This window comes from Typopeltis vanoorti, chromosome 22 (assembly GCF_054136105.1).
Source record: "Typopeltis vanoorti isolate ZY-2024b chromosome 22, IOZ_Tvanoo_1.0, whole genome shotgun sequence".
Classification (NCBI taxonomy): domain Eukaryota; kingdom Metazoa; phylum Arthropoda; class Arachnida; order Uropygi; family Thelyphonidae; genus Typopeltis; species Typopeltis vanoorti.
In genome coordinates this window covers 14,689,020-14,702,475 of record NC_143570.1, presented here as the reverse complement: position 1 = coordinate 14,702,475, position 13,456 = coordinate 14,689,020, and the positions used below count along the sequence as shown (strand labels likewise).

At 31.8% G+C, this 13,456-nt stretch overlaps 1 protein-coding gene across 2 annotated transcripts in view; it reads left to right on the top strand.

Moving 5' to 3' along the window:
• Positions 1-13,456, top strand: part of Nrx-IV (neurexin-4) — a 491,733-nt gene that overhangs the window by 428,985 nt on the left and 49,292 nt on the right. The window contains exon 23 of one of the 2 annotated variants that reach the window (XM_090412014.1): positions 2,566-3,399. The exons of the other annotated variant lie outside the window; for it this stretch is intronic. Within the exon in view, the coding sequence (XP_090268140.1) occupies positions 2,566-2,756 (191 nt within the window). The 3' untranslated portion in view covers positions 2,757-3,399. Of the gene's footprint in view, positions 1-2,565; positions 3,400-13,456 lie in introns of those variants that run through there. 2 annotated transcript variants of the gene reach the window in all.

Sequence of the window (13,456 nt, the reverse complement as noted above, 5' to 3'; positions counted from 1 at the left end):
CTGTTTAGATCAGCACAAGACCAATTGTTCCTTTTTTTTTCTTTGTCTGCTGCCTTCTCTAATTCCTAGAAAAAAAGTTCTACTTTTTCCTTAGTAGAACCTTCTTTGGGATGCATAGGCACAAAAAGTCTTGCTGTCTAATTTCCCCTTTCTGATATTTAATCACATCACTCTAGTGGTTATTGCTTGCCATTCAAGAAGATTATTCTGATATTTAATGTTAAATATATAGTTTTTTGTTATTGTTATTATTATTGCCTGAACATAACATCTTCTATTTGTTGCTTAGAAGAATCTCACGTTTTATATATATAATGCCTATTATGGCACACTGGTACTTATCCAGTTCTGCTAGTTCCATTTCTTTTCCATTGACTTTTCTTCTTGTGTGAATGGTGCTAGTCTTGAACTCTGATGTTGAGTTTGTTCCAGTAGCTGACTTTTCACTGTTCGCCTTTGTTACCCTGACAAATACAGCTGGGGCCTTGTTTAACCAAGTGAAGTCCCAACCATCATGAAATTCTGTCATCTAGTCCCATCATTTTGTTTTAAGTGGAGTAATTATTTTGAAAATTATTAAATGAAATAAAAGGCTCTAGAAAATATCCAGAAGGAAATTTCAACCATTAGTACATTCAGTGTTGGAGATTTAACAAAACTCTCAGAAATGTTAAAAGTTAGTTACTGTAGATATTTGTATAAAGCAAAGAGCTAAGTTTGATACCTTTGATTCTGATATCAAGTTTAAGGACACCTTCTTTCATAATGTGGTCCTTCCATATGGAGATAGTGGGCACCCTTGTCTTATGCTAGATTTTATATTGAACTGTTCCTGTGCTTGCTTCAGTTCTAAATGTAATTTGCAACTAAAATATAGACTTGAAAGTTTATTTTTCACTTGATTAGACTATAATAAATTTAGTTTAATCCTTTATCCAAGTGTGAGCAAAAGAAGTTTGCACCTGAAAATATCTTCAGGACTGGGGTAAGGTAGTACAACACCGGGCAACTCGTAGTGAAGGTGGACATATCCGCAAGATGTGCTTTGCATTATGGAAGATACTGAGATAGGAGTGATGTTAGCTTGGTCCACCTTTGCTACGAGTTGCCCGGTGTTGTACTACCTTACCCCAGTCCTGAAGATATTTTCAGGTGCAAACTTCTTTTGCTCACACTTGGATAAAGGATTAAACTAAATTTATTATAGTCTAACCAAGTGAAAAATAAACTTTCAACATCTTTCTCTAAATCCAGAGTAATTTAATAAAAAGGTGGCACACCTTTTGGCAACTCCTATAGGTAAAGATGACCTCGCCATTGCTTCTGCCTGGTATCTCCACTTCTGGGCCTGGCTCCCACTGAAGAGACCTCAATAAAGATCAAAACTAGTCTGGGTAGTGGCCCTTCCCTTAATGCATAACATTATACATATCTGCAAGGAGATGCGTTTTGCATTTTGGAAGATACGGAGATAGGAGTGATGTTAGCTTGGTCCACCTTTGCTACGAGTTGCCTGGTGTTGTACTACCTTACCCCAGTCCTGAAGATATTTTCAGGCACAAACTTTGTTTGCTCACACTTGGATAAAGGATTAAACTAAATTTATTATAAAATATAGACTGTATTGTTCAGTAGATTATACTGAGCAATACAGTCTATATTTTGAGATGCTTTCTCTGGGCATCTTTACACATGCTTTTTACAGATCTACAAAACTTAAGTACAGATCCTTGCTGTGTTCCCACAATTTCTCAACTGTCTCTCATTAAGTGAAAATCTGATCTTCAATACTCTAACCTAATCTCAGCTTCTCAAAGTGTTATTATTATCTGATACCTCCAGGATGTCACTGACTCATGAAAGAAGACCATACATCACCTGTCATACTTCTTAAATTCATTCATACTAGATTCACTCACCAGACAAACTGTTCCACTCACTTGCTGTTATGAGAGAAAAATCTAGCTCTTACACCTTTCTTAACCATGCACTAATTTAACTTCCATGGATGCCTCTGTGTTATCTTCCCACCTGCCATATGATTAAAAATTTCATCAGATGATATCCTATTACATGCATTCAGAAGTTTTATAGCCCTCTATCATATCGCCTCCCCTTTTTTCCTGCTTACCAATGTCTGCAAACTACATACATTCAATCTATTCTTATAATATACATTCCATAATGCCAATATAATATTTTGTAACTTATCGTTTCCATTGCTTTTTTTATCCCCTCCAAACTCAGAAGACTAAATCAGCACAGTTTAGTTCTGGTGCAGTTGTATTAAGGCCTTATAGCAAGACAAAATGACTTTTGTATCCTTATGTCAATGTTCATTTCAACATAATGGGTATCATCTGGGTTTTATTTGCAATTAGAAAAGAAATGACAAACTTACATTTATTACAAACTTAGATTGAAGTTGGGTAGAATCTTATGGACAGAATCTTTCTGTGAACTTCTTAGATAGTGGGAAAACAGTTTTGTATGGAAGATCTTAAACTGATTGTTTTACAGTGTAGTTCGTATCTATATTACTGATTTGATTTCTATGTCATTTAGGTGTTCTGGCTATCATATTTGTGGCATTAATTCTGATGGCTGTTCTCATTGGTCGCTATATGTCAAGGCACAAAGGTGAATACAAGACTCATGAAGATATGGGAGCAAAAGATGCACCAGATCCTGATACAGCCATCATGCAGAGTAAAATAGGTCATGGAATTCCAAGAAAAAAGGAATGGTTCATATAAATGTGATATTTGTCATGCCATATGAGTGTAGAAATGGACCATGTGTTGTTATAAAGTGTAATATTAAAACCTTGAGGGTACTGAAAACACATCAAGATAACATGTGATTTACTGCTTACACTAAGTGTTACCTCACCTCCCAAGTACAAGTTCTTGTTGTCTTCCAAGAAGTGGGAGAGGGGAGGAGAATGTTATAGTGTAGTGCAGTGTTCATTTTGCTACTTTGTGCCACAGTTTTTAGCAGCAGGAGAATTTTGGAGATGGAGATTTCTTTTCATCTCTATTCATTACATCTACCAACAGTCTTTTCACTGCTGCACCAAGTGAAGAATTCAGAGACCAACTATCTTATGCAACAAACTTTCTGTGAATGTATATTTGCATACATTCATAGCTTGTTTCAAGAAACAAATATTAAACTGAAATGACTGAAAGAAAGTCACTGATTTTAACCAAGTTGTTTTTAATCAAATTATTTGCTGGAAAAATTGAATTCGGTTTTTCAAAATAAAACATATCCAAATCAATGGAAGCATTTACTCCACTGATGTAACCAAATATTTCAGCATTGTATAAGACAAATGAAGGATGGTCAAATCAGAACTTTGGCAGGGTGCATTTATTATTCTACAGATGCCTAAATTATATGCCCATTATTCATTTTTCACAAAAAATTATCTTAGAGTAGAAATAAAAAAATATTTTTTTTCATTGTTGATATTGTACATATGTTATTCTTCACAAATGCAAAGCATCCATTATTATATTATATTCTGTTCTACTAATGTTTAATGTTTTTAATTTTAATGCATCCAAAAAGTGTCCTCCTTAAACCATTATTTAGCCATTCCTCTGCAAACTGATTTGATAAATTTGGATTTTCTTTATTTAATAATAAACTGGAATGAAAACTAATGCAATAATTGATTTCATCTCTATTCCATAATGTAATATTTATTTTTTGATTTTCTGTTTAGTTATTGTCTTACATTGGTTGTGGTGATTTTCCACTTTGCCAGTGGAAGAATGTATATAATAATAAAACATTATTCACAGAAGAGAAATTTTCAAAGAACTCTTAGAAAAGAGAAAGAGATTATGGTAGTCATAATCTCTTGCTTTGTGCATGCAGTGTGCAACAAACTATCTTACTCTCTCTCTCTCTACAAACCTGTGCTGTGAAAATGCAACTTTCTTTTACACACACAGTGATCTCTCAGTTAGTTGACCACAGTAAGAAAGTGAAAATTACTTGAAGAATTAGATAACTTGAAGGTACAGTTACTTGGTGCTGTACTAGAAGTCAAACATACAGACATCCATTCAATGGTCATTTAATTTTGAAGTTTTGATCATTTGAAGATCAGATAATTGAGAAATAACTATGTGTGTATTGTAAATACACACGCATGTATGTGTGTGTGTATATATGTGTGTATATATATATATATATATATATATATATATAAAAAACAACCTACAGAGTTATGCATTTTCTCAACACATATAATGTATTGAAAAGTGGTGTAAAAGTGTAAATTTCAGAATAGCATATTTGCAATTTGCACTTTTGCCTAGATATTCAATTTATTTCTAATAGTGCCACTTACCCTTATCTATTTATTTGCCAATTCATTTAAGAGTCAAATTATCAAATTATTTTTTAAAGTTGGAATTTCATATAATTTTAATGTTTTTTTAAATTATGAAGCACAGATTAGCTATATTTACAATGAAAGAATGCTTCTCATTAATTAGTACATCTCTAAATAAATTAAAGACATCTTTCTAACTTGGTGAGTTTAGAACTGAATATCACTCACTTGCAGATATAATATAAGTCTCCTTAAATGAATTGTTTAATGGTAGAGAAGAAAGTAATAAAACAAAATGTAATTTTTATACAATGGCATTGTCAGATTTATTCATCTAGTTCAGCAGCATATTATGTTTTATTCTGTGAAATTTGAAGTTTTCATTGTTAATGAAATTGAATTGATGGAAGCAATTTTATATTAAATTGGGATTGAATATAGTATATTCATTTCTAGAAAGCATTTATCTTTGATCTGTAGGCCAAATATGAATTTCAAGAACCGTGCTTTTGAGATCTAAATGTAATTTTAGTTATTTCAGGTTTTCTTTTAGTAAAATGTAAGTAGTAACTAAAAGCTTTTGAAAACGTCACTATAGTTCTTTTGAAATGTCATTCATGTATCTTTTAAAATTGTTCATTTGCTATAATTGATGTACCAGTCTAATGATGTAAGTCATTTGTAATTCAAAAGAATTGAATATTGATGCCAATGTTGGAGTCAAACTATAGTGAAAGGTTTATTATTATATAGCATAAATTTTGTTCATGATAAAATATTTGAATTCAGAACAAGTGTTAAAACATTGGTTTGATATTCAGGAAAATTGGAGGGAAGTATTTGCTAATACATACTGTTGGTGCCATTGACTTTCCACTTGCTCTTTTATGTTTGTTACTCATCTCTATACACATTAAATATTGTATGGTAGCAGATTTATATCATAAATTTATTTACAATGCATCTATCAAGAGTGCTAGATTTAGTATTTCATTGTGTGGGGAGTATATGTATTGCAGAGAAATGAAGTAAATTGAGGTGCACTAGTTTTGCCTTTACACAAAGGCCAATAGTGATATAATGTAAATTATGGTAGCCCTGTTACTCTTAAAATGTGTTAGTTTTTAAAAAAAAACTGCGTTAGCATTTTTCAAATCCTATGCATCTGTTTACAAAGGGACCATTTTTTCCCTTCATCATCATTTTGACAAGAGGCATTCACAGATATATTTTTCATCATATTTTAAATCTAATAATCACACATTAATGTAATGTTAATAAATAGTTTCTTGAACATTTTTCATATAAGCACTTTAATATTTTTTCTTTACCTTAGCTTGATGACTAAGATTACATTTAAACGTTTTTCAGTTTATTAACTCAGTGTGTCAATTATTACATTAACGTACTTAAATATACACCATCTGACTAGATTTTAAAATGATTGCTCACTTTTTTAAGTGTGCAAATGTGATAAAACCAGAATGTATATATAGAGTTCTATTTTTTGAGTTCACTGAATCAAATGTTGTGATTACATAATATATCTAACTCTTTGGCTTATTTCTTTTCACTCTTTTGATAAATGATAATGGTGTTAAAATGTGATTTTTATTTTCTTATTTTATTTTGTTATAGTGATATTTATTTATTTTTAGAGAAGATCTTATATTCAAAAAATTCCATTTTGCATATTATGATTCTTGTAAAGATTAATTGTGACAGTGTTATTTTTAAGTAAGAATATAGCTGAAGTAGCTTTAAAGAAACAGGAGAATAACATGAGAATAACATCAGATATTTTTATATGATGTGTGGTTCTATTTAAAATATACATAAAATAGTTGCTATATTCTCGAAGATATAATTTACTTTTCTTCTATCTACTGAATATTTCGGAATTAACTTAGTGGAAGAAGGTCACTTAAATTCAAACAATTTGCTTTAATGCAATTATTTAACTGCAAGATGCCACCCAATACATCTCTAGTAGTTTTATTATAGATTAAATAATAATTTCTGTAATAAGAAAATATTTTTTCTATGGCACTAATGAAGTACAGATTACTCAATACACCATAGTGTGAGTAATTTGCTCTCTAAATTTTTTTTTCTCTTTAAAGAAATAGTCATACAAGAAGTTATGAATTATCCTTAAAATCATTATTACCATAGATACTTGTGTATAAAGCTCATCCTTCAATTTAAGAAGAGGGTAAAAATAAATAAAAACAGTTAACGTTTTTATGTCATTTATATGTCAGTATATGTCATTTAAGCTTTCAATGTCTGATTCAATTTCTGTTATTACTGCTTTGATCTTATTATTTTTAAATTTAACAGAGGTTTTTTTTTTTTTCATAAACTAGTAGTGTCAATTATGGTTCTGCTTCTTTCATATGCACATCTGCTATTCTGATGATGATGATGCTTACATGAAAAATCAGCAGTGGTGAATTCCCCCCCCCCCCCCAATAATTACTGTTTGAGTCAGATTGGTGCTAAGGCTTCACAAATATGCATTAACACTGAGTATGGTGCAACATATTTTAAAAATTCAGATTTGTGTATAGATGAGATGAGTGGTTTTAAAAGTTTATTAGAAAAACTAAAATATTATAAATAGAAAAACAGCATATTAAAATAAAACTATCACCATCAGAATTAGAGGTTGGTGCATGCACTAGTAAAGTTAGTGAATTCATCTTATATTATTATTGTTCTGTTCATGCTTATCAGTTTTCTTTCCTTGTCTGCTAGTCTCTTTCTCATCACTAGAACAAATTTTGAATAGAAAGATTCCTCTTTCTAGATCAGTTCATCATATCCCAGAAAAATTTATAATGCTTCTTGTCCTTTGGCACAAATGACAAGGAGCATTATCAGTTTTTCTCATAACTAGAAGGTGAGGATGTCAACTACAATAATGCAATTCACAATTAGCTTAACATATTGAGGATTGCACAGAAAGGGCTGCGAAACACTACCACCTTTCTGCACTTCTAATCTTCTGACTTGAGCTTTTTTTTTTTTCCAGCTTCAGGCCTGCTGTCCTGAAACCATCCATGCTATTCTACAATTCTTGAATTGATTTGTGCATTCAACGAAACTCCTCCATCCAAAGTGTTCTTTATGGATAAGGAGTAAGAATAATAAAACAAACCAAAACCCTTAGAGCACACACACACACAAACAAAAAAAAAAAAAAAAAAAAAAAAACTTCTCTTATCTGTATCTATAAGAATAGCAAGAAAAAGCAAATAAATGAAATAAATTCAGTGAAATCCATTATTTTACAAAAACTAGAATAATTGATTGTATGTGTGAAGTTTCAGTTTAATATATATATATAATGGTTGTAAAGAAATTTTAGAAACTACTTAGATCATTTGCTTTGAATACCTTCTATTTTAGAAAAGCAATAATGTTGCTTCATTAACACTTCCTCTTGACTAGTGTTAATGCAATGGATAAGTGGTAAGTACATCTCTGTATTTAAAAAAAGAAGAAAAAAAAATTATAAATGCTTATAAACATTTGATGGTCACATAAATCCAGAATGAAGGTGAGATGGACATTCACATAAGATGCTTTATGAAATAATGCATCCTCCAGCATCAATGTTATATGCAAAAGTAATGTGCAAATTAAAGTAATTTGAGGGATCTGATAGGTGTCTCACATAGCTAACTGTGGTGGTTAATGAAAAGCATGCTATAAACATAAGGATATAAAAAATAAATCAGTGATGTAATTGATGAATAATTAGATATGTTAATTATATATATTTTGAATAACTTATCATAAGAACAGACTGAATACTGGGGAATACTTTCATTGGTTTGGTGTATTTAAAACAAGAACATTGGCATATTTGCTGTCATTTTTCTAAAAGCACTATATGAATGCATCTGACATGCATGCATTGTAAAGTTCTAATATGCTAAAAGACCAGGTGATTAATTTCCAGGTGTCATCCTGCAGAATTTTAACATCATCTGTATTGACTGTTGCTCTACCCAATTTTGCATCCTTGCCAAAAAAATGAATATTTCCTCTGAGATCACATCTTGTATCATTAATGTACAAATTAAATAGTAGAACTCTGCAGCATGCCACTAGTCACAGTCCTACTGGTCACTTCTCCTGAATGAACTACTGTCTAGTATCTTTCCATCAACCACTCTGTTATGTACTACACCATATCTTATCAAAAGCCTTTTAAATATGGGTATTACTGTATACCCATTACCTTTATCCAACTGAACTGTCACTGTGTTATAAGAGGTAAGTTACTGAGGCATGTGAGGTATGACCTCCCCTTCGCAAAACCATGTTTTCCCGCCATATATATTATCCCATTCCTGGATTTTTCCCTTGACCATCACTTCTGAGATGCTGATCGGTTAATAATTTGCTATACCTTTGTCTTGGAGCTTCCTTTTATGTAGTGAAACTATTTTATCCTCTTTCCATCTCCCACTAACCCAGAGCTGAGACTTAAAATAAACACTGTGGTCAAAGACACTGCCAATTCTCTAACACCTTCTCATAACACTTGAGCCAGTATATCATCTAATTCCATTCAGTACAGTTCAAAAGAGATGAATGCAATCAGAACAGCACTTAAAATTGCAAGTGCGACAGTATATGCTATCAACTGCAGAGCGGTAACTCCATCTACATATTATGAGAATTCAGGGAAATAAATTTAAATAATTGCAACATTAAGAAACACGGAAATGAGGAGTATTACGTAAGATGACTTTCCAAAATTGAGAAAGTTTTAGCACTTATTTTTGTTGATGTTTGAACTGTGAATGTGTGCTTCAGTTTTTTTTATATAATCTTTCAGGAAGAAGGAAAAAAAAAAACTTATATACAACTTTAGTTTTGTTCCAATGATTTCCATGTCTAGTAGATGTCTGGTTTTAGCTAGCCACACCTTATCAGACTTTTGAAGTAAAATATATTCTTGATGTTCTTGTAGACAAATCTGAGCAGAACGATGTGTGCCCATAATAACAATGGCCACATGAAAAAAAGGGATCCTGTAAACTCCAGGATAAGAGAGAGAGAGAGAGGGGGGGGGGGGTATTTGTCTTTCAGAGAAACTAAAAAGAATTTTAGTTTATGAACTGGATGGAAAGAACCTAGCAGGTCAGTCCAGCAGAGATGACTTGCAATTTTCTGTTATAGTGCTTTCTGAACTTCTAGAAACCTCTTGTCAAGGAGAATTAGGATGAAGGCCATAATTATTTTATCAATTATTTTTGTATTATAACCATTAGAGATGAAAGCCGTTCTGATAAATGACAGTTCATTATTTAAAAGAGATTCAATTGAACATAGCTTATGTTCATGGTGAACTAAAGTTTTAATCACTTATCCTGGCATTTTCAGGATCCTTTTTTTCATATGGCCTTTTTTATTATGGGCAGACAGGTCATTCTGCTCAGATTCCTCTACAAGAACATCAAGAATATATTTTAACTAACCACACCTTATCCACTAGACCGGAGGTTGGCAATGCAGTGCCCGTGGGTGCCATGGCTCCCGCAGTGAATTTTTAGTGTGCCCTCAGAGAAATTATTGTAAACTGTTTTGGAGCTCGCAGCGTAGATAACAGTATATCTGAGAGATACATTCATTGCTAGTATGTGCTAAAATGCAAGAAAACATAAAGAAAAAATACTGCAAAAAAATACATGATGGTACAAATTAAGTGAATATTGAATCCATCATTATTTCATAGCCGAATATAGAAACTGCAATAAAAACTGCTGAATATATAGAAACTAAAAGTTTCAGCGGATGCTAAGTAGTGCCTTATGGGCAATTCGTAGTAAAGGTGGAACAAGCTCCAGACCTTTCCTTAGTATTTTCCATAAATGTAAAGCACATTTTCTAGAGGGACATGTGTGATAAATATTGAATCCAACATTATTTCATAGCCGAATATAGAAACTACAAGAGTTTCATGCTGAATATATAGAAACTAAAAATTTTGGCAGATGCAAGCATAAGTAGTGCTTTATGGGCAATTCGTAGTAAAGGTGAAGCAAGCTCCAACCTTTTTAGTATTTTTCATAAATGTAAAGCACATCTTCTAGGGGGATATGTATGATAAATATTGAATCCAACATTATTTCATAAACAAATATTGAAACTACAAGAGTTTCATGCCAAATATATAGAAACTAAAAGTTTCAGCAGATGCAAGCATAAGACCTTGAGTGCACCTTGCTTTATCAATCATAATGACAAATGTATTTCTTTATTATGCAATAATAGTGTGGCTATTTCTAAAAAAAGTAATATAGAAAGACATTTCAAAACCATTCATGCCAATTGTAATTTTAAGTTTAATTATTTAAATCGGGAGGAGTCGGCAATGCAGCTCCCACGAGCATCATGGCATCCGCAGTATTGTGCCCTTCATATTAAAAAGGTTGCTGACCACTGCACTAGACAATAAAAATCATTGGAACAAAATTAAAGTTGTATTAAATTATTCTCTTCTTGAAAGATTATGTAAAGAAAGTTGTGAAGCACACATTTCACAGTTCAAACATCAACAAAAACAAGTGCTATAAACTTTCTCAATTTTGGGAAGTCATCTTAAGTAACACTCCTCATTCCTGTGTCTTAATTTTATAATTAAGTTTATTTCCCTGAATTGTAATAGTTTGTAGGTGGAATTATCCTCCTACATTTGATGGCACATATCGACATGCACTTGCAATTTTAAACATTGTTCTTACTGTGTTTATCTCTTCAGTTGTATTGATAATAGCCAGGAAACCTAGCTGAAAATTCTACAAATAATATTTTCCTAACAAAAGTGTTATTTCATTATTGTATAATTATTTTATCATTATCATCTGCTTGCATTTCGATATTTAGATCTAAGGTTCGCTTAGCAATTCCACTATTGTCTTCTTCAGTTATTTCACTACTCATTGGCATTATCAAAATTATTCTTCTATAATATTTTATTTGCCACATACCAAAAGAACTCTGGCATTACCTTTGGCCTATACCACTGATTTCCTCTCACACTTTGATTTTTCCTTTTTTACCAAACTGATAAAAAAAAAATTGAGATCATCCTTCTTCTGGCCTGCGCTTTGTACTGCTCGTGTGTGGCTACTTGTCACCTTTCTCTTTGAATTCCCTTCACATTTTTAGCTCCTGCTTAATGGGTATTCATCCATTTAACTCCCATTTGATTTATCCTCCTCTAGGTATGCAGTCTGTACTCCCCTCAAACATCACTTTTCATGCACTATCAACATCCAACTCTAGCAATTTCTCATGCTATGCATTGCTTCAAGCAATTTCTTGATTTTGTCATACCAACCAGCCCTGTAATTCCACATATACCCCTCCTCTTAAATTGAAAATTCCACAACTTTAGTCACCTCCATGAAATAAGTTAGTCCTCATTTTCATGCCCTATCTCAAAAATAACCTATTTTATTGCTTCTAGGAGTCTCATAAAATTGTTCACTAACATGGCAGTCTTGACAGGAACCAAGGTCTCATTCAAAATAACGTATTGAGATAACTCATTTGATCATGCAGAATGTCAGACCTTTATCACGCCAGTAACCATCTGTAAGATATGTAAAACAGTGAACTACATATGTGTCACATGTATATGCTCTCAGCTACAAACTGTGTTTCAAAAATTGTTTTGCTATTTAGTTGTGTATATTTGTCCTGATGATACTCTCAGAAAAACTGCAATAGAATATATCCCTGTTCTGGTTTGAAATAATTTACACAAGAATATTCTCAGTATCTTATTTATATATCCCAACTATAAATTTTCAGTACCCTGAATTTTGTATTATGATAGATCATGTTAGTTGAATGCTAATCAGTCTTAAGAAAGAAATGTTTTTCCTTTTCTGAAAAACTGATATTTCTCATGCGAAACAAATGGGCTTGAGAACACAAACATCTACTCAGTTGATATAAAAGGAAGCCAAATATTCATTGGCTTCTTAGCCTGAATAAGATCAGAAATACTCTTGACTATAGAATGAGTTTGTTTTAATAAAAAATCAGTCTAGATTTCTTGCCATCTTATGCTTGATTATATAGTGTCCACTATTTCCCAACTTTTTTGTACATGCCATCAAGTACTGAACTCACCTCACTGCAACACATGCCAAAATTAATACTGTGATAATTAAAAATATAATAATAAATAAATATGGATGCCACTTACGTAAATATATTTTCGTAGAATTTTCGTAGCCTTTCTTGATACAGTAGGAAGATATAAACATAAAATGGACAATTAAATTGAAAGTGTGTAATATTATATGTCCCAACAACTGCAGGAGGATAACTCCATATACATTAATAGATATCAAGAAATAATTTTTTTTTCAATTTTAAATATTAATTAGAATTTTTTTATTTTTATATAATACGTGAATGATTTAAAATAACTTCCCCAAATTAAGGAAGTTTGATGCAGTTATTTTTGTTGAGGTTAGGCTCATGAATGTGTGATTTGCAGCTTTCTTTATGCAATATTTCCAGAAGAAAATAACTTTTGTGTAGAAGTTTGATTTTATTATATTTCTTTATTAATGTAGATGAAGTTGTCCTCCTGCAGTTGATAGTGCATATAATATCACATTCTTTTAGTTTAATTGCTGTTTTGTTTATCTCTTCCTACTGTATCAGGAATGGCTATGAGACATAGCCAAAAAATCTATGCAAATAAATAATATATTTACATGACATCATATTATTATAATGTCTTTCGCTTATTTGGTTTTCAAATCAGTTATGACAGCCTGGTTGGCCAAATAGATAGCTTTTCTGCTCTCCAACCAGTAGATTATGAGTTTCAGTTCATTGCCCTGGTGTGAAACTACTATCCTGCTTATTAATGCAGGATGGTAAGTGGCTTAAAAAAAGATGTTTGGTCTTTAGAACAAAGTTTCTTGGTTATCTACCCCTTAATTGACCTACAGTACCAATTACACTATGTTATTACAACCTGTCATGGGTGGGATTTGCATTAAAAGTAATGTTAATCAAAACTATGCTATAAAATGAGCACCTCTGATTCAGTTACAG